The sequence below is a fragment of the Cryptotermes secundus genome, unplaced genomic scaffold, assembly GCF_002891405.2.
Source record: "Cryptotermes secundus unplaced genomic scaffold, Csec_1.0 scaffold383, whole genome shotgun sequence".
Classification (NCBI taxonomy): Eukaryota; Metazoa; Arthropoda; class Insecta; order Blattodea; family Kalotermitidae; genus Cryptotermes; species Cryptotermes secundus.
The window spans coordinates 645437-668307 of NW_019723308.1; the positions used below are offsets into that span (position 1 = coordinate 645437).

Consider the following 22871-nt stretch of genomic DNA (forward strand, 5'->3'; position numbering starts at 1 on the left):
TCAGCTTTTGTGGTTATGTAGCCAAATACGTGGCTCACGTAAGGTGTGATTTTGAATTATAAATTTGAAATGGTGTAGGAAGAAGCATGCATGGCCTATTTTAAGTTATATACCAGCATTTACTTAGAAATTCGTGTGGAAGTCACAAACAGAATTTAAATAATTTAGCATATGGCTAGAAGTTCTTTTCTCCATTAGTATATGCAGACTAGGGGCATGTTGAAATTCTGTATTAAGCAAATATTTCACTGCAGTCACTGTTGTTACATAGATGGAGAACCATGCTTCCAGTGATTTTGGTCTAGGTAAGGCAGTATTGTGATTGCCATTTCTGTTTTCCATCATCTTTCAGTCATTGCAAGACACTGAGTAGTCTAGTCTACCATGTGCTGATTTTCTGAGTTACATACGAGCGTATTCATGCAACTTCCGTTCATTATTGCATTACACTATAGTGAAATGAATTATGACATTCAGTTCCCTGCAGAAGCATCCAGGTAGATTATTTCAAGTTGTATTGTGATATGTTTCTGTGCTTCAGTTTGGAGGTGGAGAGTTGCTAATGGAGGAGGTTACAGCTGAAGTGATGAAGCAGCAGATGACTGATGCAGAGTGGAACAAAGTGTATGAGATGAGCCGTGACAGGAGCTTGTACCAGAACTTGGTTGACAGTCTGTTCCCATCAGTACATGGTAATGATGAAGTTAAGAGAGGTCAGTACATGCAATAAAAACTTTACTTTCAGGGAAAAAATAGGAGCATTGGTCCTGGAAGACAAGAAATGAGATACTAAATTTTTATCATTCAAAACAAAAGTGGTAACAGAAATTAAAATCATGGTCTGCTTGATGAGGAGAATGTATGTGGCCTAAGGTTGTGATAATATTAAAAGTTGAAATTGTCCCCTGTGCTTAAGTAACTAAGCACCAACCCTTGAAGACATAGGGGGAAGTGGAGGTATAGCTGAACCATTCTTGATCTCAGGACAAGATGAAGGTGAATGGTCAGCTTCATGCCCCTTCTGCTCTACCAATGGGGGAGAAGCCCCAGTACCCATTGGATAGGAGCCCGTATGGGCTTCATGGCCAATGTGGATGCTGTGGAGTAGAGAAAAATTTCCCCTGATGGGAATGGCACCACATTCTTCCTGCTTGTAGCCCATTACAATATAAACTGAGCTATCCCTGCTCCTGTGAAGTCAGTCATTGTATTGTTTTATTACATGATTGTCATCAACAAAACTGCAATTGGAAAATGAACTGAAGGTGCTTTGCCTTTAGTGTATTCAGTTCATGCCATGTGAAAAGTAGGCATGTTTGAACTTTGTTAGTATGGTCTATAAGGGGTAAATAATAATAAGAACCTTTGAGGTAGGAATGTTAGATATATCCAACAGCAGGCAACATAGGAATGTTAGATATATCTAACAGCAAGTAACACTCTGCTGTGGCCGAATGTTGGATTTATCTAATGATGTAACACAGTGCAGTACACATGCTCTCTTTGGGAGTGCTGAGAATTTAATCTCCTGCTTAAAACCACAACAAACCCATGAAATTGTTTATCAGGGTACTGGTTTCGATATTATTTACATTTAGGTATGACTGTTTATGACCTGGTCAGCCAAATAGAGCACAGCTTTGTTCTGAGAACTGAGAAGTAGATATTCATCTGTGCATGCAGATTAGTGCTACTTGAGCTTGCAATGAAGTGTGACATTTTCAAGGACTGGTTTTCAGTAGTGAATTATCAGTCAGAAAGTCAGTGTCAGATAGTCAATTATTTATTTATAAAACATTTTTATTTTGTGTCTTGGTAGAGGTATAAACCCATTGAAGACAACAGTGCACAGATGGGCTTTGTGGATACATCTGACAGGATGGTAGATAATTATGTAATTGCCCGGAGGACATGGAAATGGACAAAGAAATTGTTTTTCCACCTTCTAGACATGACTATTCCCAATGCCTATTTATTGCCCAAGTCAGGTGGTGGAAAAATGACACGTATAAAATTGTGTGAAATCCTAGTGCAAGATTTGATTGTACAGTTGCATGAAGCGGTCAGTGGTGTTTCTTGGGGGAGGCCAAGTTCATCTGGGGTTCAGTTGAGTGGATTATAGGTGAAACATTTGCAATACTGGCCGTCCAAAGGGAAACAAGGATGTCGTGTGTGTTCACTAAATAAGGAAACCAGGAGGACCCTCTTCTACTGTAAAAAGTGGGATGTTGGTCTGTGTGTCGAGGACTGCTTCGACTAGTGGTGCACGCACGTCAGAGTGTGAGCACTGAATGGAGTTATCATAAACTGTGACGTGACGCAGTTCACACCCGCATACAGTCTGAACAAAAGATTATTGTATATAGTGTGTTTTTTTTACAAAAGCAACATGTCTGAAGTGTCAAGAAAAAACTATGTTTAGGACCTTTTTTTTAATATATAATAAAGATGATATTTTGCATTTCATGACAATATAATCACAGTATATGTTCATTTATAAAAATTGCTCTTTTGTGAATATGTAGAGAATTGTATTGTTTTTCAGCCTGTTCTTAGTTTGTATTTTATATTGCATGGAACGGAAAATATGTAGTTTTTCTGAAAGTCTGCAACTTTAAAGACTTAGGGTCATTTAAATTCTGGCCGCAGCATGCTTTAACATATTGTGTCATATAGACCTGTGGCTAGGTAAAGACCCCAAAACAAACAACGAGAAAACAGCTTTTGCTATGCAGATGCATGGTAAACATGACTACAACAATAGAATTACTGTTGGAACCAGTGTTTTCTACTTGGTCCATGCAAAGGAGCTATTTTGAAGACAGTTGTGGGGACCTACTTAGTTGAGAGTTGAGTCCTGCATGGGAGGCTGTGAAGATAAAACCTGAGTGCATGAAGCTAAAGAATCTCCACTGTTAGATGCTATTGCCAGGGAACGGCTGATGAAGAGACAGCAGGCTGGAAAAATGCTTAGCAGGTGCTGTGGTGATTTGTAAAGTGTGGAGATTAGCAGTCGCACTATGCTTATTTGTATTTTCTGAGTGATATTTATAAGTGGTCAGTAAATCCATTCACCAAACCCTACCCCATCTATAGTTACACCCTAAATTGTGACAGTACTGAAACTCTGCATTCTTACCACAGAGTGTATTTGTGTGTTTCATGCGGTTCTCAAAGTCAACAGCTGTTGTTTCTCTAAATGCCATTAACCCTCCCTTGGAGTGCCATGCACTGCATGCTACTCTCATTGTGGAGTGCTGTGCATTGCATGTAGATGACTGCATGTGCTTTGTGCTTCTATTTCATGGATTGTCTTTGAACCACAAGAATTCTGCTTGCAAGTACTTTGAGATGAAAGTGTTGGCTGTCAGTTAATGTATGTAGCAAATGGATTTATAAATATTTCTTAATGTAAATGATTTCATAAGTGTCAATTGTAGATCATGTTATTAGGCATTTCATTACCTGCCAGACTTCTGTCAAATGCAAATATTGAAGATACTTAAAGTAAGTGTTTCTTGTTGTTGTTAAGACAGTAAGTTACATTCTCCTGATGAGTAAATAATAGTTATTTCTAGTTTAGGAGTCAGTGCTATTTGGCATTTCTGAATTTCGAGAAGGAAATCCTCAGAACAGTATCATATAAAGTAACATATTAACCTGATTCCAGTCCACATGCTGACCCATATTTGACATAGTATCCATGAATATTGTTCTGAGGTTGATTACAGTGGCTTATTATAATTTTGCCGTTGTGATGCCCATTGAAAATTTTACAGAAAGATTTTATTTCTTATTCTTTACAGATTATACACACTTTATTTATAACATTAAGTTTTAAAAGCAAATACATAGTTGAGACTGCAGACTGCAGTAATATATACAGATAGTCTTGAATCCATATTACTGCCTGTTTGTAGACACAAGCTGGTGTTTGGCTTCTCTTTGGTAAGGCATGATACTACTACAAGGACTAATTGGAAATTCCCGTGTTCTCAAAAAATGTTGAGTGAAATCACTTCACTTATTTCCTGCTACAACAGCTGTTGCAGATGGTATCCTCTGGCATTGTTCCACATTTTACACTGTCTTTGTAAAATTCAGTGACATGTTGAAGTTCACCCTTTGTGATTTCTAAGGTAACAGTCTGTAGGGTTTGTCATTTCTCTAAACTTTATGTTTCATATTTGTTGATAGATAAAGATACACATTGCTAGATCTAGGGAACTGAGATGGAGGAGCATGTAGGGTAATGTCTGTCTTTTCCTATCAACCCTTCTGCTTAGGATCACCCCCAAATAGAACATAATACTATTAAACCAGGGATATAGTTGTAATAGATCTTAGTGGGTATGTAGTAAGGAAATAAATATAGTAAGAAGAAATACCAGGGCTATTATACACGCAATAAGCACACATCGTTACAACAATGACTGTTGATCTTAGTGTGGTTCTAACTTGGTTGCATGTTTAACAAATAATACAGGCTAAAGCCATTGAGAAACAGCCATATAGAATATAAGTGAAATTTAATACTGAAGTTACTTTAAGCCGAAGGGAGGGTAGGGTTAATTGAACAAGTAGAACAAACAAAGGGAATTCCCTGGAGGTGAGTAGAACAGATGAGCTGAAAGTCAAATTTAGAATCCTCAGCCGAACACAATTTGGATGTATATTACTACACAACTCCGATCTCAAAAACAGATGGCTTGAGTAACCACCCAACCAGTGAGGAACTGGGAGTTGTCTGTCTCAGAATTGTATAGGATCAATGTTTGTTCACTCTAGTTCTAAGGGACAGCCAATGGGAGCATATTTGTTGGCTTGCAATTTTCCTCCTAGCCTTTATGTTCCTGTGGTTTTCCTAGTGCATTTTACTCTGCTTGCTGTCTGCTTCATGGTGATTTCTTGCTTGGTTTACTCTTCAGCCCTGGAGATGAAGGTGATATATACCTTTGAAACATTGGTTGGCTTTCAACAGACCTCATGGCATTATATCACAGAAGATAGAACTCTTCATAGCTACTGCTGTAAGAAGCTCAAATCAAACAAATATAACGGCTGTTTCATTAAGTTGTGTGTATTCCAGTCATGGCATTTTGAACAGTCCATTACATAGTATACATGTTAAGTATTAGTGCACTTCAAACTGCCTTGTGTGTTACATCAAGACAAATTGATGCTTTGTCTGACATGCTTATGCATTGAATTATGAGGAAAATGTGAGTTGGATTTGCAAACGTGCAGCAAGTAGTGGGTGGGATGTCATTCATAAAGGATGGCACCTAATTAGCAGTTGTCTGAGTAGAAAAGGTTATGTATGTTTAAGAAAATCTTTAGCTCTGAAGCTCAGCTAATGTTGTTGATTATGGGAATGCTGAATTATTCTTCATTATTTTCAAATTCTCACAATAATTGAAAAGGAAGAAATATTACTGTGCCTGCATTTCATACTGTAGCATTTAGACCTTTTGCTAGGTAGTGATTGCAAAGAAATGGGTTCCCATGGCAATGGATCAGCATGCGACAGCATAGGAATTGTTGGAAGCGGTTTTTTCTGTAGTCTTCACTGAACTGCAGCAATAGAAGCTGTGTTTTCTACATGGTCCATGCCAAGGGGTTGTAAGCGGGACAAAGTTTAGATCTTAGTTGAAAGTCAGTCTGTGAAGTGAAGACTAGGAGGTTGGTGTGAAATGGCCACCAGCCTGGGAGTTAGTCAATTGAAGCATTGAAAGAATTTTAGGGAGTCTGTGAAGACAAGACTTAGTGCAGTTAATGCAGTTGTGGGATATGTGCCAGACAGTAAGGATGTAAGCAGACAGTGTTAAAATGTGTTACAAGAAGACTAAGAAGATGTTATGTGTGCTGTAGTTACAGTTATATTTGGAGTGTTTAATTCATTAAGACTGTTATAGTTAGTTGTGGTTATGATCTGTAAGTGGTCAGTAAATCTGATTACTGATCCAAATCCCATGGAGGGTCACACTCTCTGTGACAGTACTGTATTATACATAATTGGAAGTTAGGGGACAGTCTTGTGGTTACGTATTCTAACCACTTTGGGATATTATGAGTATCTGCCAGAATGAACATTTTTATGAATTTTATGAAACCTTTGTGATAATGAAGTTGCATTGTGCTGTATATTCAGTCTTTCCTAATTCTTTCTCCTTCAATTCTTTTGGGAGTGGAAATGTTGGCAGTACTCTTTTGGTATTTGGTTGGTAATACTTCAGTTTAGAGTTAAGGTGGAACATTGAGAGGAATCTGAAATGTGAAGGAAAAAATGTCTTTTCTATAGAAGGATTTCTGCAGAGTATTAACTTATTGGTTTATGGTGAGCAGGCATTGTCTTGATGCTGTTTGGTGGCGTTCCCAAGAAAACAATGGAGGGAACCACACTGAGAGGTGATATCAACTGCTGTATAGTAGGGGACCCAAGCACTGCCAAGTCTCAGCTGCTCAAACAGGTAAACCAGCACCTATTGTCACTTAACAGAGACCTTGAGTAGGACTTCAGGAAACAGGTCCCACTGTCATTACTGCTGAAAGATATGAAGTATTCATTCATAGTATTCAAATTTTGAACAGAGGAACATGGTTTGCTGCTGTATGTAGGTATTATGTGTTTAATATATCATTGGTGATAATGCTTGCCTCAGTATGTATGTAGGCGAGTCAAATGAAAACCTTAAATATTTTTTGAGTATTATTTATTGTGCACAAGTGGTACAAAGCTGTATCACTTTTCAACATAATCTCCCCCATGCTCAATGCAAGTCCTCCAGTGCTTACAAAGTGCATGAATTCCTTTAGAAAAAAATTCTTTTGGTAGTCCGCGCAACCACTCATGCACCGCGTGGCGTACCTCTACATCAGAACAGAACGTCTTTCCTCCCATTGCTTCTTTGAGTGGTCCAAACATATGGAAATCACTTGGGACAAGGTCTGGTGAGTATGCCGGATGAGGAAGACACTCAAAATGCAGGTCATTGATTGTCGCAACTGTTGTACGGGCAGTATGGAGCCTTGCATTGTCATGTTGCAAAAGGATACCTGTGGACAGCAATCCATGTCACTTTGATTTGATTACAGGCCGAAGATGATTTTTTAGGAGAACTGAGTATGATGCACTGGTGACAGTCGTCCCTCTAGGCGTGTAGTGCTCCAAGATGACGCCTTTTTCGTCCCAAAAGAGAGTCAGCATAACCTTCCCTGCTGATGGTTGTGTTCGAACTTCTTCGATTTTGGAGATGAGGAATGGCGCCATTCCTTGCTCGCTCTCTTTGTTTCCGGTTGGTGGAAGTGAACCCAGGTTTCATCCCCAGTAACGATTCTTGCAAGGAAGTCATTACATTCTCGTTCAAAGCACCGCAGAAGTTCTTCACAAGCATCAATACGTCGGTCTTTCAATTCAGGAGTCAGCTGCCGTGGCACCCATCTTGCAGACACTTTATGAAATTTGAGCACATCATGCACAATGTGGTGTGCTGAACCATGACTAATGTTTAAACTTGCTGCACTTTGATTCAGTGTCACTTGGCGGTTTTCCCTCACTATGGCTTCAACTGCTGCAGTGTTCTCTGGAGTCACAACTCGATGTGCCTGACCCGGACGAGGAGCATCTTCCACTGAAGTCACACCATTTGCAAACTTCCTACTCCATTTGTACACTTGCTGCTGTGACAAACATGCATCACCATACTGAAACTTCATTCTTCAATAAATTTCAATAGGTTTCACACCTTCACAACACAAAAACCGAATAACAGAACGCTGTTCTTCCCTGGTGCAAGTCTCAAGTGGGGCAGCCATCTTATACTGGTGCTGTGACGGTGTTGGTGCATCTGCACTATGTGGCCGGTGTGTAGGGCCGACATCCTTGCCGCTGTCTATGAGCTGATTGTCTAGAAAATGTGGGAACCTCAACATCTCACAACCATATGGGCCTCTATGGCCTGTTACAGGAATAGTTTTACTTATTACATTGAATTTTAACCTTTGAGATGAAATATGTAAGGGTCATTCTCACCTTCTCAGTGGATTACTCAAATCAGTTCCAAGAAACTTTTCAGCATTCCGGAGGAAAAACAATCTGTGTCTTTCTCACATTATCATATTTCCTGGTGATGTGATTCTTGATTGAGATTTTGATAAATTATGAATATGTTTTAAGTACTGGCATATCAGAGGTATTTATATGATCATAATATACAATGATCTGCAGAAGAAGAGGAAGATGAAAATTTAGAAAGGAGCCTGAAGAAATGGAAATATTCTGTTTTATAATGTCTGTTAAGGGCCCTCTACTACTAATACTTGGAGGGATTGTGATACTAATAAATATGTTGTTTGTTTTATTATTTAATAATACTGCATCAACTATTGTGACAGCTTAGAATCATGTAAGATGTGGTGGCTTGATTATGTCGATGAATCAAAGTGGAAGATAATTTAAATGATATTGTCAGTTGAAGTCAGAAAATTCTTGGGCATATGCAGGAATATGATGGGGTGGTGGTGGTGGTGGGGGCTAGTAGCTTTTGATATTGTTCAGTAAGCATTTAAAACTACTAGGAGAAATCAAGGAAAGCAAAGAAAAGCCTGTATATGGATAGCCTGTCCCTTGCCTGAATTCAAACCAAGCACCTTCTGACATCCTGCTGCTCTGGTAATGCACTCTTCTTACACTTTTCATGTTGCAGGTGGCAGACTTTAGCCCCCGAGCAGTGTACACCTCTGGCAAAGCATCTAGTGCAGCTGGTCTAACAGCAGCTGTTGTCAAAGATGAGGAGTCATTTGACTTTGTGATAGAGGCTGGTGCCCTTATGCTGGCAGACAATGGTATATGCTGCATTGATGAGTTTGACAAGATGGACCCTCGTGACCAGGTGGCAATCCATGAAGCTATGGAACAGCAGACAATCTCATTAGCCAAGGTGAATAGTGTAATCCAATTGTGAAGTTTAAGGGTTTAACTGGTGATGTTTATGTGCTCGGCCAGCCCACATTGTAGGTCTGTTTTCAACATATTATGTTTTTCTAGAATGTCTAACGTAGTAAATTTCTGATTCCACACACTTCTTCAGTTCTTCTATAGGTGTACTCCATGGAAACCCGCACACATAAACACTACTGTAGTAGCACTTAGCAATATGGACATTTTTGTCACAGTGCTGGGGTAGTATTATGTAGCAGTGAAAGGATTAATAATAATAAAATGCAGAGTTGCCCTGGGTTTAATTAAGCACCATGCCATGAAGATGTACTGGAGAAAGGAGGTGTAGCTCCACCATTCTTTACTTCAGCACTAGGTGGAAGTGATTAGTTAGCTGTAAACCCCAGCTGCTTTACCCATAAGGAAATGGTCACTGGTACACATTGTATATGAGGCTGGATGAGCCCTAGAGCTGGTCTGGATGCAGTGGAATAGAGAAACAAAAAATTCTGGGGAGAACTAATCACTACTTTCCTCTGATACGAAATGAATCACATAGAGAACAATACATCCAACAATTCTCATATTGTTGCATGTGTATTCATTGCTGCAGTGACATTTTTACTGAGCTGTTGCCTAGCAATGATAGAGGGATATATGTGGGGCAATCCAAAAGTTTCCGAAATTTGAATTTTGCACGCGAATGGTTATGAGTACATCGAAATACCGCTAGGTGTCTCCTCACACATCCTTCTTGAATCAGTGTGGCAAGCGGCGTCGAGTTGTGTGGTTGGGTTTATTGTTGGTGAACTTGTTTCCATTGTTGTGTTTCCGTGAGTTTGCGGTTTTGCGATGGCTGACCTGAGAGAGCAGCGTGTTTTGTTTCAAACTTGGGAAAACTGCTGTAGAAATGCACCAAATGTTGAAGCAAGCTTTTGGTGAAAACAGTTTAGGCCAGACAGAAACTTACAACTGGTATAAGCGTTTTAAAAATGACCGAACATTGACTGATGATGATGACAATTGTTTGGGATGGCCGTCAATGGGCAAAACACCAGAAAATGTTGCGAAAGTTAGGGATCTGATTCTGCAAGATCGTAGACTGACCATCCAAGATCTCTGTAACACCTTGGGACTAAGTTACGGTACATGTCGATGAATTTTGTCAGAGGAACTGAACATGAGGAGGATTGTGGCGAAGTTTGTGCCACGACTGCATCAAAATGAACAGAAGCAGCATCACTTGGAAGTCTGCAGGGAACTTCAACAACAGCTTCAAGAGGATCCAAACTTTCTTTTGAAGGTTGTCACTGGTGAAGAAAGTTGGGTTTATGGCTATGACCCTGAAAGCAAGCAGCAGTCATCGCAATGGAAGAGCCCTTCTTCACCTCGGCCAAAAAAGCTCGACAAGTCAAGAGCAACATTAAGTCCATGTTGATCTGTTTTTTTTTATATTGATGGAATTGTTCATAATGAGTTCATCCCTCCTGGTCAAGACAGTCAATAAAGAGTTCTATCGCGATGTTCTAAGGCGTTTGAGGGAGAACATGAGGAGAAAACATCCAGAGAAGTGGCGCACAAACGACTGGGTACTCCACCATGACAACGCATGACCGCATACAGCTTACATTGTGCAGGAATTTTTGGCTAAAAACAAGATGGCAGTTGTTTCCCACCCACCGTACTCTCCAGACTTAGCTCCGTGCGACTTCTTTCTCTTCCCCAAAATGAAAATCAAGTTGAAGGGGCGAAGATTTGATACAGTTGAGGAAATTCAAGCGGAAACGCAGACGGTACTAAACACCCTAACAAAGCAAGACTTCCAGGATGCATTTGAAAAGTGGCAGAAACGCTGGGATTGGTGTATGTGCTCCCAAGGAGACTACTTTGAAGGTGATGGTGCAGAATAAGATATAGGTAAGATGTAATAGTTTTTATTAATATATTTCAGGAACTTTTGGATTGCACCACATACGTTTAGACACAGGCTGATTTATGAAGTATGCTGTTGAGATTGGCTCAGGTGCCATGATGTACATATCAAGTTTCATGAAGACTGGTTCGGCTGTTCAAAAGTTATTTTGGCAGGGGGGGGATACACAGCATGGTAATTGCATAAGCCTACTTTAATTTTTTTCAAAATAAGGAAAAGGAGCTAAAAACTGTTCACTAATGAGGTTAACACACCGTGTTTTTGAGTACCACATACTTTTGAATAAATCATGTAGCTCATATCTGAAAGACAAAAAAGATGATAAATATTATTATTTTTTTTATTGCTATAAAGATAGACCAAAAACAAGTGGAGAATGTGAAATGTTTTAAATATTTGGGTAGCTTGTTAACAGATGATGGAAGGTGTACTTGTGAAATTAAATCCAGGATTGCCATGGCAAAAGCTGCATTTAGCAAGAAGAAGAATCTTTTTACCAGCAAATTGGACTTAAATTTGAGGAAGAAACTAGTGAAATGCTACATTTGGAGCATAGCTCTGTATGGGGCTGAAACATGGACACTTAGGGCAGTAGATCAGAAACATCTGGAAAGTTTCGAAATGTGGTGTTGGAGAAGAATGGAGAAGATCAGTTGGACCGATTATGTGAGAAATGAAGAAGTGTTAATTAGAGTCAGTGAGCAGAGGAATATCCTACATGAAATAAGAAAACGGAAGGCTAATTGGATTGGTCATGTTTTACGCAGAAACTGCCTTCTAAAAGAAGCTATCGAAGGAAAGATAGATGGGCGGATAGAAGTGACAAGAAGACGAGGAAGAAGACGTAAGAAGATGCTGGATGACCTTGGGGACAGAAGAGGATACTGTCATTTGAAGGAGAAAGCTCTAGATCGCATTAAGTGGAGGAATTGTTTTGAAAGAGACTGTGGACCTGTCGTCTTGACAGATTACTGATGATGATGATGATAATGGGGTGAGACCAAGTCCCTTGTACTGCGGCCACTTCTGGCCTATTGTACCAGCCCCAGATGATAGGTGAGGGTGATTGTGGAGCAGTTGGTCGAACGAAGATTGACAGGGGAAACCCAAGTACTCGGAGAAAACCTGCCCCAGCGCCACTTTGTCCACCACAAATCCCACTTGACCAGACCCGGGATTGAACCTGGGCCACCGTGATGGGAAGCCAGTGATTAACCGCATGGGCTATGGCGTGGCCTTGATAAATATTACCTTTCATATCATATTGTGGCATGCAGACCTGTTGCTAGGCAACAGCTGTGAAACAAACAACTAGGCAATGGCCTGTAAACTGCAACAGAGGAATGTTGTTTTCTGTGTGGTCCATGCTGAGATGTTATAAGCAGGACAGTTATTGAAGGGTGAGTTCAGTCAGTGGGGTGGAGTTGGTTGGTGAGTTAGTGAGGTAGTTAGATAACTTCAGGGGTTCAGCTGTTGTGAGCTGTTGTTGTGAGAAGCTGGTAGCTGAGGCTTGGGACATCTTGGAAACCCAGAGGTAGGGGAATGTCTGTCATTGGAAGCCATTACCAAGCCACAGTTAGTGAAGCTGTGACTGTGGCCACTAGATTGTGTGTGTGAGAGTGTAATCACAAGTTGTATATGAAAGTGTTCAGTAAATCTGATTACCAATCCAAATCGTTCTTTAGCCACTAAGGTTGTGACAACTTGTGTCAGAATTGGGATAATTGGATTGGATGTAAGACATTGGATTGCTATATTGCCATACTATGGAGATGGAACAAATGATGGCATGCCTGCTGGCTGAAATAAGAACCGACTGAGTAAAAAGTAAAACCAGCGAAGAAATGTTGTCCAAGATGGAAGCCAAGGTGGATGCCAATCTAAGGGGAATGAAGGTTGAAATCAGATACAGTCAAGAAAGTATGGAAGCCAAGATACAGTCCAGTAACAAAGAAGTTTGAGGCCCTTTGAGGAACTCTTGTCTCTCAGATGGATATCTACCAAGCCAGGACAGAGACCATTCAAGAAGAAATGAAAGCCAAGATGAACAAAAATCAAGAAGGGATGGTTGCCTGGCTAGAAGAAGTGAAGGCATGTTAAAAACAGATGATGGCCTGCCTAGAAAAGGCAAAGGCCAGCCTGTAAAAAATGGAGTCAGCAGTGAATGCCTTCAAGGAGAAGTTGGACAAAATGGACACCACTGATTTGGAGACCAATCGAGAAAGAGGCTGTTATGGTGCATCAGGAAGTCCCTAATGAAGGGTCCACAGTGGAAGCTACCAACACTGGAGGACCAGTCTGTGGACGAGGAAGAGGCTGTGGGATATTGCAACCCACGGGAAAAGCAGACCAGGGACTGTGTTGTATGAGCCCCTGAAGGACAAATGGTTGAGAAGAGATGATGGACAGCTGAAGTGCAACAACAGTATAAAGGAGCCGCTATGTCTGAGGAATGAAAGGACATCTGGTAGGATCTTCAGGAAGATTATAGAGGTTGAGATTGTGAAGTGAATAGTTGAATCTTCGACTCGGCTATGAATAGTGAGTTACTGGACATCATGGCGGAGTCGGTCCTCTCCGAAACTAAAGAAGAGACGTCAGAAGCGCTGCCCTCAAGAAAGAAGGATGATGGTGGTACACCTGGACCACCTGGCACCTTATCAGGGAACTGTACAGGACGAGCTGCCATAAAGGGAGTATCAGGAGCAGTTGGAGAGTAATCATTCATTACTCATGGAACTGAGTCCTTCTTGAGAAACTGCCAATTGTGCAGCTGTTCAAGAACTTCCCAGCATTTTTATGGAACTTGAAGGTTCATTACTGTGTTCACAAGAGCCCTCCATTGGTCCCTATCCTGAGCCAGATCAGTCCAGTCCATACCTTCCCATCTCTCCCACCTGTGTCTTTGGCTTTCCAGTGGTCTCTTTCCTTCTGGCTTTCCCATCAATATCCTATATGCATTCCTCTTCTCCCCCCCATTCGTGCTACATTCCCTGCCCATTTCATCTTCCTTGACTTGATCATTCTTGGCAAAGCGTACAAGTTATTAAGCTCCTCATTATGCAGCTTTCTCTAACCTCCTGTCACTTCATCTCTCTTAGGTCCATATATTCTCCTCAACACCCTGTCCTTGAACACTCTCAGTCTCTGTTTCTATGTATTTCAGCATCCTGTTGCAAATCTTTAACCAAACATCTATATATTTACAGTCCATCAATAATGCAATGATTGTTTATTCACCATTTAACACTTAACACAACACGTTTTGGCCATAGATGACCATCTTCAGGTGTTTTAATGTGTCCAACTGTTACACTGTTCTGAAGTGTGCTAAACTCGCTTGTTGCAGACCACTTAAAATCCATTAGAATGTTCTATTAAAATTTTTCGTAAAATCCTATTCCACCTTATAAGGGGTGCCATCCACTTGTTTAGAGTTAAATGTATTGTGACATGCTGAGCTCGCCCCTCCCCCACCCCCCCACCAGCCGTGATGCGCCGAGCGAAGCCGAAGCGAGCCGATGTTAGCCGAGTCCTAGCATCCTGGTCGCTAGGCAACGCAAGTCAACAGCGGTGACGTCACCAAGTAGTAACGGCGGTTACTTCCGGACAGCGTTACATAGCAACACAGCGCCAGGCAACAAGGGTGCATATTACGTGGCCGGATTCTGTATTGTCCGATCGAGGCTACATCAGGAGCAGCGAAGGCTATTCACAGTCAGTTGTACTGTGACAGCCGCCAAGTCGAGACGTAGAGTCAGCCAGTCAGTTGTATTCTGGCATTTGGAGTGTACTAATTGTGATACTGCAGATAGCAGTAATCGTAAATCTGTAATTTTGGTGATTGTATGAGCGAATGTGAAATAAGATTCGCTATATAAAATACATCGTGAAGTTATTTGTCGCGTTATACGCCCGATACGCGACAGTATATTCCAGAAAGTTTGTTTCAGCAGCTTGTTTTCCTGTTTCATTAGCCCGTTGTTTTACTACATCTGCAATCTGCAATATGCCTCTTGCTTGTGTGTTGTTCCCTCTAGCAGCGTGTGGTGCTATAACATGTAGCAAAACAATGGGCTAATGAACAGGAAAACAAGCTGCTGAAACAAACTTTCTCGAATAAACACCTAACTCTAAACAAGTGGACAGCACCCCTTATGAGGTGGAATAGGATTACCTCTGTTCCTCCCTTAATGTCGGACACCAAGTTTCACCCCCATACAGAACCACAGCGAAAATTATAGTTTTGTATATTCTAATTTTTATGTTTCTAGACAGCAGACGAGATGACAGAAGGTTCTGGTCTGAATGGTAGCAAGCATTACCCAAGTTCAATCTCCTATTAATTTCCTTCTGAATCAGGTTTTAATTTGTTATAGTCCTTCCTAAATATCTGAACTGTGCCACATTTTCAGAACAACTGTTACCTATCTTTATGCCATGATTTTGCCCTGCATTTTGATGACGAGACAGCCAACAAGGGGTGGTCCTCCAGATTGGGGGTTGGGAGTGGGGCTAACAACTCTTCACCATAAGAAATAAGGTTGTTACGAAAATTCACAGCTGGAGAGTAATCACCTCGAAAGCGGCCTCCGTAGTCTAGAGGTAACGTTCCCACCTCATGACTCGTAGTATGCGGGTTCAAATACCCGGCGGAGGTCGTCGAATTTTTAAGGGTGGAAAAATTCAGGGAACAAGTCCTCCGGGAGGTACTTTAAGCCATGGGTCCCATGTCGTAGCTTTACGGCACGTAAAAGAACCTCATATCTCCAAAGGAGGTCACTGAGCCAAATTTACGGACATTTCCCGCCCAGCAGCAGTCTCTAATACCTCTGGTAGATGGGGGAAGCATTATAAATACCTCTCAGCTAGTGGAGCCGGTCTCGCTGGCTGGGCGGGACTGATGGTAAGCACCAGTAGGATATAGAGACTGGTAGAAATCATAGAGGGAAGCACAATGGACCAATACAGGTCTAAGTGCATGGGGAAACCCACCCTCTCCAATAACTGACTAACTAATCACCTCAAAAACCAAGACACGGGGAAGGAAAGTGAGGCTGATCACCAATGTCACAAGCACAGTCCTTGCTAAAGAAGAAATGGTGGTAAGCCTGTAGGTTTTTTGGGATGAATAGCCTTAAGGAGGGAGTAATGTGGCATATAGACTCATTGCAAGGCAATGACTATGAAACGAACATCTAGACAACAACTGTTACCAGGCAACGGCCCATAAACAGCAAGAGAGGAATGGTACAAGGTGGTTGAAATATGCCCGGGACTGATTTTTTTTAAACCATAATTGCCAAACACTTACTTGCACATTTCAGTCTTCAATGTACTCCCCTCCGGAGTCAACACATTTTTCCAACAATCTGGAAGCATCCTGATGCCCTTTTCAAAAAAGGCTTGTGGTTGGCGGCGTATCCACTCCTGAACTGTCTGGATGACGGCGTCGTCCACAAACTGCATGCCTTGCAAGTCTGATTTGAGCTTTCCGAACAGGTAGAAATCACTTGGGGCCAAATTGGGACTGTACAGCAGATGTGTCAGAAGGTTCCATTTCAATTTCCGGAGGGTTTCCATTGTTTTGGCCATATGGGAGCGTGTATTGTCTTGAAGGAAGGCTACCTGCTTTCCACCCGTCTTCCGCTTGGATCGGATCTTTTCCTTCCCATCTGTTGCCAGGAGGTCTGAGTAATAAGCTGCATTGACTGTTCTGGCATCTGTCAGAAAGTCTACATGGATAACCCTCTGTCATCACTTTTCCTGCTGAACGGCTCCTCCGTGCTCTCTTGGGTGTGGGAGAAGTGCTATGCTGCCACTCGCGTGAAGACTGCTGGGACTCGGGAATGAAGTAGTGCACCCATGTTTCATTGGTGGTCACTAGAGACTGAAAAATGCATCACCTTCATCTTCAAACTGCTATAGGAGACGACTGGCAGCTTGCATGTGCACCATTTTGTTCACGTCCATCAAAGTGTGTGGTACCCACTGTGCATTCATCTTGCGATAGTGCAGGGTATTTCACGATGTCTTCTACACTACCAACACTGATGGACAGCATTGCTCCAAGTTCCTTGATAGTGATGCGCCTGTTCTCATGGATAAGCATGTCTGCACGATCAGTGTTTGGATCGGTGATGGATGTTCGTGGTTGACGATCATGCGGTTCATTCTCCACGCACTCTCTGCCCTTTTGAAGCACTTACACCACTCAAACACACGGGTCCATGAGAGACACACTTCCCCATACTGTTGTTGGAGTCTGTGGTGAATTTCAGCAGACAGGACATTTTCTCCAATGAGGAATTTGATCACAATGCGTTGTTCCACGCTCCGCAGTACCTTCTGTTCTCTCATCATTCTAGCAACTCCCCAACTGAACGGGTTCTAACCCGAACAGGAGGGAGGGTGGAGGTTGTGGCTTCACTCTCTCAAGGTCGCACATCTGCTGCACAGTGCGGCTTGTTTACACACAAATCAGTCCCGGTCATATTTGAACTACCTTGTATTTTCTTTGTGGTCCATGCTGAGATGTTATAAGGAGGACAGTTATTGAGGAGTGTGTTCAGTCAGTCACTTTAGTGGGGTCGGTTGGTGAGTTATTGCATTAGATAAATTACTACTGGGGTTCAGTTGTTGTGAGCTGTTGCTGTTAGAAGCTTGTAGCCTAGGCTGTGGACGGTTCGAGGAGCCAGAGGAAGGGGAACGTCCGCTGGTGGGAGCAGCTACCAAGCAAGGGCTAGTGGGTGTAACAGTGTGGTGCAAAGTGTAGTCATGATGTGTGTGTTAAAGTGTTTGATAAATCTGATTACCAATCAAAACCTTGTCTTTAGTCACTAAGATCGTGATCATATTTACCTGAATACAAAATCCCCTATGCCGTCATTTGTGTTGCTTTGCTGAGCGGCTTAGAATGTAGCTTAATGGGTACTTATGCTTTGAATAGTCAGATATCACATGCTGATAAATTAGCAGTTTTCTGCATAACGAAGAGGAAGTTTTGCACTGATGATCTGAACAGATGAAGCACTGCAGGTAGTATTAATGCTGCTGGTAGATGTGTCTGCCAATAGTAGTCTTTGTTGTGAGAAGAAAATCAGTCTGATAGAGAAAATTATCATTCTCAATTCTTGAAATTATCCAAATTCTCATACTGACCTTGCCTTGACCTGAAAGAGTGATATTGTATATGCCTAATGTTTGTAATTCAGATACTTTGTTTCCAAACACTGTAACTGAGTTCCATAAATGTATTGCTTCTTACACACACTTCTTGTACATACTGTTTTGACTGGCATTTGATATGCACACTTAGACAGGCGTTAGTTTGAGACATGAACCAATTTTATTCTGATGAGTAACAGATTCACTTAGTGGGGGGTGGAATCCAACTGGGTCCACTCAGCACGGCGGCCACTGATTGGCCTATTATACCTGCCCTGGGTGATTATGATGATGGAGAATTTTATGGAATGAATATTGACAGGGGAAACCAAAGTACTCGGAGAAAACCTGCCCCAGCGCCACATTGTCCACCATGAATCCCACGATACTAGACCTGGGATCGAACCTGGGCCGCCACCATGGGAAGCCAACGACTAACTGCTTGAGCTATGGCACAGCCTCAATGAGTAACAGATTCTTGGTGCACTGATTGGGTGAAGGGTGGGCCTAACTGATGCTTATACAATGATTACCTTTCTTAATAGGGCACTTAAATGCCTGGTTCCATGAAATAATGACCCAGATTATAAAATCTAAAATGGTCTTAATTCTTGACAGTCATGTATGACATATGAGGCTGTGTGATCTTTGTTCTGCACCTCTTACATGTGGGTTATTTACTAATGCCACTATTGAAAAGGTGCCCTTTCAGATGACACTGTCCTGTCACTCATCTCTGTTTGTCCCTATATTGTCCTTTTTGGATAGGGTATTTGGATTAATCTCTTCACATGCTTGAGTTTTGCTGTGGACTCCCAGCTTTTTTATGACCTGCCTTCACCCAGTCTTCTGCTGGCTTTGGCAACTCCTTCTAAGATGCCACATGTTGGTTCACACCCTCTAAATGTTCAAAACACATTTGTACAAATTGATCAGCATGTTAATGCCAAATATAATTTGTACCTGTGACTGGTATGCGAATCCATAAATTTTACTGTTGGAGTACATGTGGACTTCCATTATCCAAATATAGTGTATTAACTTTTATTGTCCAGAAAGAGTGGAGCTTAAATCCTCTTTTATTATAAGGCTGATGGCCACATTTTAACATCAAGATAACGTTATTGTTGAAAAATATAATGCTCAGTCAGATGGACTGCATGCTTATGTCATTACAGTAGTATCTTCCAGAACAAACAACAATTACAGTATGCAGTTAATTTTATAGAACATACAGCATACAGTGGAACCCCCATTTGATGTTCCTCATTTTAAGGTCTTCCCTCATTTAATGTTAAATTTCACATTGATACATGACCTCTATAAGATTTTCCTGAGCTTAGGGTTCAGAACTGTTGGTCCAAAGTTAAACCTTACACTGAGGTTTCATTGTGCATTGTTTACTTCTTTTGGCAGTTCCCTTACCCACTACATGTTTCAACCCCCAGAAAGGGTAGTCAGGTTATAAAACACTAGATATCACAGCATATTATGAAATTTCACAATTCACCAGTTTCCTTCATGTGTGCTCTTTCTTGCAGGTTTAGAAATTCTTTGTCAGATTATGTTTGGAATGATGCATTTTCTAGTGCTGTTATATTTATTAGTGTAACCTTCTTAAAACATTAAAAATGTATTAAAATTCAACACTGTTTAATTGTTATGATTCTTTAATATTAAAAATCTGTTTAATATTTTGATCTTTTATAGCATGATGGAGGAAATATCTATATTCATGCTATAGAATGGCAAGGGTAAAAAGATAAAGTCCCTGTACTTAACAAACTAAGCACTACACCATGAAAGCGTATGAAAGAGTGGATGTATAGATCCACATTTTCTTGACCTCTGCATTAGCTGGAGGTGAGTGGTCAGATTCACACCCCTGCCACTTTACCCTCAGGGAAAGAGCCCCTGGTACCCATTAGATAGGAAATTGAGTGCACCCAAGAGCTGGTCTGGATGATGTGGAGAAGAGAAAATTCTTGACCCTACCGGGACTCTAACTCTGACCCCTCGCTTGTCCAGCCTGTAGCTAGTCGCTACGCATTAACAACTTAACCAGTTAATCTTGTGATGTAGATGCAATGTACTTTGAGGTGGGGACTGAGTTTAAATGTTATTAGGCGAATTTCTGGTGTCAAAGAGGTAAGTGCATCATTGCTGTAATTTGTACTCAGTGCATGTGAGAGTAGAATGGTAACAGTGTTTTGTTTTTGCAGGCTGGTGTAAGAGCTACTCTGAATGCTAGAACTTCAATCCTTGCTGCAGCAAATCCAATAGGTGGTCGCTATGATAGAGCAAAGTCACTGCAACAGAATATCGCTCTCACAGCACCAATCATGTCAAGATTCGACCTCTTCTTTATCTTGGTTGATGAGTGTAATGAGGTAAATGATTTTCTGTTTATTTGTATATTCTCCAAATGATTAATGCTTCAGTAATATAAGAGAATGTAAAGAATCTTTTATACGAGGGTTGGAACTTTAATAGTTGCAACACCGCTGTAGAGACGCCACGCAACAGAACCAAATAATGTTGCTTATACCAAACGTTAGTTAGATACCTACCTTACCTCAGAGCAAATGGACTCTCCCTTCTGACATCACGTGCATGCACAGTGACGAGAAGAACAGAGCCTCATGTTAGCTGGCGGTTTAATGTAGTGTTGCCATGATGTTTTCGATACAGGAACAATGGAGTTGGATAAAGACTGCATGTGCCAGAGGCCATACAGCACAACAGTGTCAAGGTGGGTAAAAGCCTTCAATGAGGGATGCCAAAATGTGGCAGACATGCGTTGGCCAGGTTGTCCTAGTGTTGGTGAAGAAGAAGTTTATGTGCTTTCCACGTTACTGGAGAGTGATCGACGTCATACGATTTGTGAGCTGGCCCGAGAGACAGGATTACCACATACGACTGTGCTTCACATTCTGAAGGAACGCCTGGGCATGAGAAAAATTGCATCACGATGGGTTCCGCATGATTTAACAGAAATGCAGAAATGGCTGCAATACAACGCTGCTTGTAACCACTTGGAGCACTATGATCACAAAGGAGAGGCTTTCTTATGCTGTATCATTACGCTGGATGAGACATGGGCCAAATTGTACGAGCCACAAATGAATGTATGACATCATTATGGGTCACCACGTAAATCAGAGGTTTGTCGGAACCCCAGCATTCTGAAAGTTATGGTGATTCTCGTGTACGACTGTGATGGTATTATCCTAACGCATACCATTCCCCGACAGCAGACCATCAGTGCACAGTATTACTGTTCATTTTTGGAACACGACCTGCAACCAGCTTTGAGAAAGAAGCGGTGACACTTTCTGCAGAACCCATCCATCATTTTGCAGGACAGTGCTCAGCCGCATGCAGTGCAAGCTGTGGCTGATTTGTTCGATTGATGGGGCTGGGAAGTGCTGTACCATCCACCATACTCCCCAGACTTAAGCCCTTGTGACTTTGACTTGATTCCTAAGATGAAGAAACCACTTCGTGGCATTCGCTACAGAACTGTTCCAGAGATTCTTCAGGCAGTAGACTGCTCCATTTGAACTGTCAACACAACAGGCGCTGCTAAAGGTATCCTATGACTTCCACATCACTGGCAATGGGTTGTACACAGTGCTGGTGACTACAGTGAGGGACAGTAAAACTTCGAAACATGCATCTATTTTGTATCAATTGTAAATAAATAGTTGCCACTATTAAAGTTCCAACCCTCATATAAATTATTGAATATCTATTACTTTGTGCAAGCTTAGATTGTGTAATATGGTTTTGTCAACACTTCACATGGTTACAAGATTCCAACCTACATTCTAGTAGGCTCAGGAAGTAGGTTTGATGTATGAAACCTTATAAGTTACAGCCTACTTTCTGTGACTAAAGATTTATTTAAGAAAATTTTGTCAAATTCAAAACTTCGAAGTTCTGAAATTGTTTTTTTTGCTGCATAAATTCTGATGAAGGACAAGAAACATTGCGGAATCTGTTTGGTTTATGTCTTTATTCATGATATTTGTTGTCTGCATAAGTATTTCAGTTCTAGTGCACTGGTTTTTTACCTGTGTGTCTTAACGTAGATGATATCTTGTTGTGAAGTAAAGAAAATATGTTCAGTAGTTTCCAAATTCATTCATTCATCAGTAATCTGTCAAGATGACAGGTCTACAGTCTCTTCCAAAACAGTTCCTCCACTTGATGCAATCTAGAACTTTCTCCTTCAAACGAAAATATCCTCTTCGTCCCCAAGGTCATCCAGCATCTTCTTACGTCTTCTTCCTCGTCTTCTTGTCACTTCTATCCGCCCCTCTATCTTTCCTTCAATAACTTCTTTTAGAAGGCAGTTACTGCATAAGATATGACCAATCCAATTAGCCTTCCATTTTCTTATTTCGTATAGGATATTCCTCTGCTCACTGACTCTAAATAACACTTCTTCATTTCTCACATAATCGGTCCAACTGATCTTCTCCATCCTTCTCCAGCACCACATTTCAAAGCTTTCCAGGTGTTTCTGATCTACTGCCCTAAGTGTCCAAGTTTCAGCCCCATACAAAGCAGTGCTCCAAACGTAGCATTTCACTAGTTTCTTTCTCAAATTTAAGTCCAGTTTGCTAGTAAAAAGATTGTTCTTCTTGCTAAATGCAGCTTTTGCCATGGCAATCCTAGATTTAATTTCACAAGTACACCTTCCATCATCTGTTAACAAGCTACCCAAATATTTAAAACATTTCACATTCTCCAGTTGTTTTTGGTCTATCTTTATTGTGACTGGGGTTGGTTGTCTCGAAATTTTCATTACTTTTGTTTTTTCTTTTC

The 22871-nt window shown here is 41.2% G+C and overlaps 1 protein-coding gene across 2 annotated transcripts in view; it reads left to right on the forward strand.

The window, feature by feature from the left end:
• LOC111861764 (DNA replication licensing factor Mcm6) overlaps nt 1–22871 on the forward strand; it is an 82603-nt gene that overhangs the window by 33604 nt on the left and 26128 nt on the right. For both annotated transcript variants that reach the window (XM_023846598.2, XM_023846599.2), the window contains 4 exons: nt 542–713; nt 6346–6470; nt 8706–8939; nt 20261–20428. In XM_023846598.2, coding sequence (XP_023702366.1) covers nt 542–713; nt 6346–6470; nt 8706–8939; nt 20261–20428 — 699 coding nt within the window. The remainder of the gene's footprint in view (nt 1–541; nt 714–6345; nt 6471–8705; nt 8940–20260; nt 20429–22871) is intronic.